The sequence below is a fragment of the Dipteris shenzhenensis genome, chromosome 29, assembly GCF_047967505.1.
Source record: "Dipteris shenzhenensis isolate YYH24624 ecotype China chromosome 29, Dip_SZ_1.0, whole genome shotgun sequence".
In the NCBI taxonomy this organism is placed as follows: Eukaryota; Viridiplantae; Streptophyta; class Polypodiopsida; order Gleicheniales; family Dipteridaceae; genus Dipteris; species Dipteris shenzhenensis.
In genome coordinates, this window is record NC_141624.1 from 25,070,949 (window position 1) to 25,075,177 (window position 4,229).

A 4,229-nucleotide genomic window follows, 5' to 3' on the forward strand; every position below is an offset into this window, starting at 1 on the left:
AGGGGGAATAAAACAGGAGGACGCACCTGTATTCTCTGCCAAAAAACTGTCACCCACTGCCAACCTGGACGGCGGGCGGATGCGATACAGGGGCGTAAAGCAGAGGTGTACAAAGCTGACGAGGAGTACGCACCTGTAATTGCTGCCAAACGTGTGGCCAACCTGGAAGCCATGCACATGGTCTGAAATCTTTTTGCATATCTAAAACAAGATCTTGATGGAGATAAATTTCGTCTTCTTAATCATTACATTTTTCTCGTCTTCTTCTTCTTCTATTTCTTCTTCTTCATCATAGGTTCATATTCTTCAGCTTCTTTATCGTTTTCATCAACTGCTTCGTTATCGTCGTCTGTCTGGTTATTGTCGAGCTCGAGCTCCTGGCTATGGCGGAGCACAGCTTCCACCCCGCCATCTTCCTCCTCCTCCTCCTCCTCTCTCTCCTCCCCACCTCCTTCGCCTCCACAGACCCTTCCGATCTCGCCGTCCTCCAATCCCTCCTCCAGAGTGTCTCCACCCCCTCCAAGCTCTCCGACTGGTCCGGCAACGACCCCTGTGGCTCCGGCTGGCTCTACGTCCTCTGCACCGGCTCCTCCGTCACCCAGCTCCAGTTCGGCAACGCAGGCCTCTCCGGCTCCCTCCCTCCTTCGCTCAACCAGCTCTCCAACCTCCAGCAAATCGCCCTCCAAGGTAACAACTTCTCTGGTGCTCTCCCTTCCTTCAACGGTCTCTCCCATCTCTCCATCGCTTACCTCGGTGATCAGTCCTTCTCCTCCATTCCTGCTGATTTCTTCACCGGCCTCTCCTCCCTCACCACCCTCACCCTCCAGAATAACCCCCTCAACTGTAGCTCCGGCGGCTGGACTCTCCCCTCCCAGCTCTCTGCTTCCTCCTCCCTCTCCCTCCTCACCCTCACCAGCACCTGCCTCTCAGGTCCCATCCCTGCCTTCCTCGGCTCCATGCCCAGCTTGCAGCAGCTCCGCCTCGCCTACAACCGCCTCTCCGGCTCCCTCCCTTCGACTTTCTCCGGCTCCTCCCTCCTCCACCTCGAGCTCAACAATCAGAACGCCACCCTCTCCGGCCCCATTGATGTCGTCGCCTCCATGCCCTCCATCACCACCCTCTGGCTTCACGTCAACAGCTTCTCTGGTCCCATTCCTCCTTCCCTCGCCTCTGCAGTCTCGCTCACAGAACTCAGGCTCAACAACAATAAGCTTGTCGGCCAAATACCTTCCACGTTCTCTTCGTCCTCGTTGCAGATCTTGGATGTCCATGGCAACATGCTAGACGGCCCTATAGTTTCCATCCCCTCCATCACCAACGCTTCCGATTATATATACTCGGGAAACAGCTTCTGTTCGAGCCTAGTGGGAGTAGCCTGCGACCCACAAGTCACCACATTGCTGTCGTTCCTGGCTGGCGTGAATTATCCCACGACTTTGGTGTCGTCGTGGACTGGTAACGATGCTTGCTCTTCCTGGCAGGGCATCAACTGCGACTCTCAAGGGAAGAATGTTATCTCCGTCAACCTGCCCAAACATCAGCTCTCCGGTACTATTTCTCCTGATCTTGCAAACCTGACTTCCCTCACCAAGATAGTCCTTAGCGACAATAACCTCACCGGCACCATCCCAGCTTCCCTCATCAACATGAAGTTCCTCGTGCTGGTCGACGTGAGTAACAATAACATTTATGGTCCCGTCCCTGCATTTAACACCAGCCAAGTGACGGTGAACTCTACCGGCAACGCCAACATCAACAACATTTTGTCGCCGTCCCCGTCTCTGACACCTGGTTCTTCTTCCGGGGCGCCTGCCGGCTCTAGTGGAAGCCCATCGGGGTCTACAGCAGGAGCTGCGGGTGGCAAGAAGAAATCTTCACTGTCCGTCGGAGCCATCGCTGGCGCTGTCGTTGGGGGGATGGCTGTTATTCTGGCGGGTGCCCTATTTGCTGTATTTGTGCTTTCAAAGAGAAGGAACAAGTTCTTCAGGGTGCAGAGTCCAAATACGGTGTACCTCCATCCACAAGACGGAGGTGATGACACAGACGTGGTGAAAATTACCGTCAACGGTAACGCTGCTAACGGAGGTAACCATGAGATACGCACTCATGCAGGCAGCGGTCCCAGTGACGTTCATGTGTTGGAGGCTGGCAACCTTGTAATCTCCATCCAACTGTTGCGCAACGTGACGGATAACTTTCACGAATCGAACGTGCTTGGGAAAGGAGGGTTTGGAGTGGTTTACAAAGGGGAGCTGGACGACGGAACAAAGATTGCTGTGAAGAGGATGCTGGCCTCTGTGGTCAGCAACAAAGCTCTAGACGAGTTCCAGGCAGAAATTGCAGTTCTGACAAAGGTGAGGCATAGGCATTTGGTGGCTCTTCTCGGGTATTGTGTTGAAGGGGGTGAAAGGCTTCTGGTGTACGAGTACATGCCTCAAGGTACCCTGAGCCAGCACTTGTTTGAGTGGAAGAAACACGATCTGCCACCTTTGGACTGGAAGAAGCGTCTGAGCATCGCATTGGATGTGGCTCGTGGGGTGGAGTACCTGCACGGACTGGCGCACAAAAGCTTCATTCACAGAGATCTGAAGCCGTCAAACATATTACTTGGGGATGATTTCAGGGCAAAGGTCTCGGATTTTGGCTTGGTTAAGCTTGCACCTGAAGGCAAGTTCTCAGTAGAGACGAGGCTAGCTGGCACCTTCGGTTACCTGGCTCCTGAATATGCAGGTATGCTGGAATCATATCATTTGTGGGGTGAAGTAGCTTCTTCAGTCAGCTAATTTTGAGACGCCATCTCTCTGTTTCTTCTCCTAATTGTGTTTTGACTTCCTCCTGCAGTCACAGGCCGTGTCACAACGAAAGCTGATGTTTTCAGTTTTGGTGTGGTACTAATGGAACTAATCACTGGCCGCAAAGCGTTAGATGAGACTCAGCCTGAAGAGAGCATGCATCTGGTCACGTGGTTCCGACGCTTGATTGTGAACAAGGAGACTCTTCTCAAAGCTGTGGATCCTGTCCTTGAAGTGACCGATGAGAGCTCCCAAAGCATCTGTATGGTGGCAGAACTTGCAGGGCACTGCACAGCAAGAGAGCCCTACCAACGCCCAGACATGAGCCATGCTGTGAATGTTCTATCGCCCCTTGTTGAACAATGGAAGCCCACAGACGTTGATGAGGAGGATGGGATCGACCTGGATATGACTCTTCCCCAAGCCCTCAAGAAATGGCAAGCCTTCGAAGGCTCGAGTTCAGAGTTGCTTGATAACACGAACGCCTCCATAGCAAGCATGCCTGCTTGTCCCTCGGGACTTGCAAATACCTTCTCTTCAACAGATGGTCGGTAGGCTGCAATGTTTTTGCAAGTGTCTTTATTCTGCATGTGATTTGCAGATACAAGTTTGATCAAGGTGGAGCTGTTATGGAAGCATGGTCAAGTTCAGAGGGCAAAGGCTACCCGCCAAGTACCTTGGTGGATTAAGATTTGTGCACAAGATGACATACTAGTACAGCAATCAAAGTGATCTCTGTTAATATAGGTCCAGCCTTACACGCAGGTTGTTTTCCAGCTAATCCTGACAGGTGGACTTGAAACCATTTTCTTAAGGAAATCTTGCGCTCGGAGCAGCACTGCTTGTTCCTCAGCTGTCAGTCTATCATTTTTTCCCCTTTCATTCAGGGGGGTTGTATCATGTATGTTCAACAGGCATGAACAATACGGGATTTAGATTTGCGTAGAGGACCTTTTTGTTGGATCTGTTTTCAGGATTCTCCTAACTCCTGAACAGAACTCATGTTCATAACATTGTCTCTGTGATGGTAATGGGGTGGAACAGTGTACCCTTCCACAATGGGTGCTGATGAGCTTGACACATACATGTCTAGGATGTGATTTTTATCACTGTGTGATTTACTTTACCGGTCTCCTCATTAGAAGTTGAAAAAAAAAGATGTAGCTACAATGTTGCCCTGTCCTAACTGGAATAACTAGAGGTGTGCCTCATTGTACATGGGGAGAATCTGCCCAATATATATGAGTTTTGCTCAGTTTCTTTACTTGAAAAAAAGGGGAAAAGAGGTTTCAGTGTAATATCCTTTAGAGTTATCTTTATACCTCTGACAAAAGTACAACAATTTTCCTAGTGGTTCTCATCTCATTAGCACGCCTCAACAGTTTGTGCTTGTGATTGAAAGGTTTATATATTCAATAACCTGATGAAAATCTTGCC

General features: G+C 50.6%; 1 protein-coding gene across 1 annotated transcript; it reads left to right on the plus strand.

Annotated features, from left to right (window-relative positions):
* Positions 1 to 304: 304 nt before the first annotated feature.
* On the plus strand, positions 305 to 3,737 carry LOC147882624 (receptor protein kinase TMK1-like). Its single transcript, XM_087400350.1, has 2 exons — positions 305 to 2,730; positions 2,842 to 3,737. The coding sequence occupies exons 1-2, from the start codon at positions 384 to 386 to the stop codon at positions 3,345 to 3,347; spliced, it is 2,853 nt and encodes a 950-aa protein (XP_087256476.1). The 5' UTR covers positions 305 to 383; the 3' UTR covers positions 3,348 to 3,737.
* Positions 3,738 to 4,229: the final 492 nt, after the last annotated feature.

Coding starts and splice junctions, on each gene's coding strand:
- LOC147882624 (XM_087400350.1), top strand. CDS start 384: ATGGCGGAGCACAGCTTCCACCCCGCCATCTTCCTCCTCCTCCTCCTC. Junction 2,731..2,841: donor CCTGGCTCCTGAATATGCAG/GTATGCTGGAAT, acceptor TTCCTCCTGCAG/TCACAGGCCGTGTCACAACG.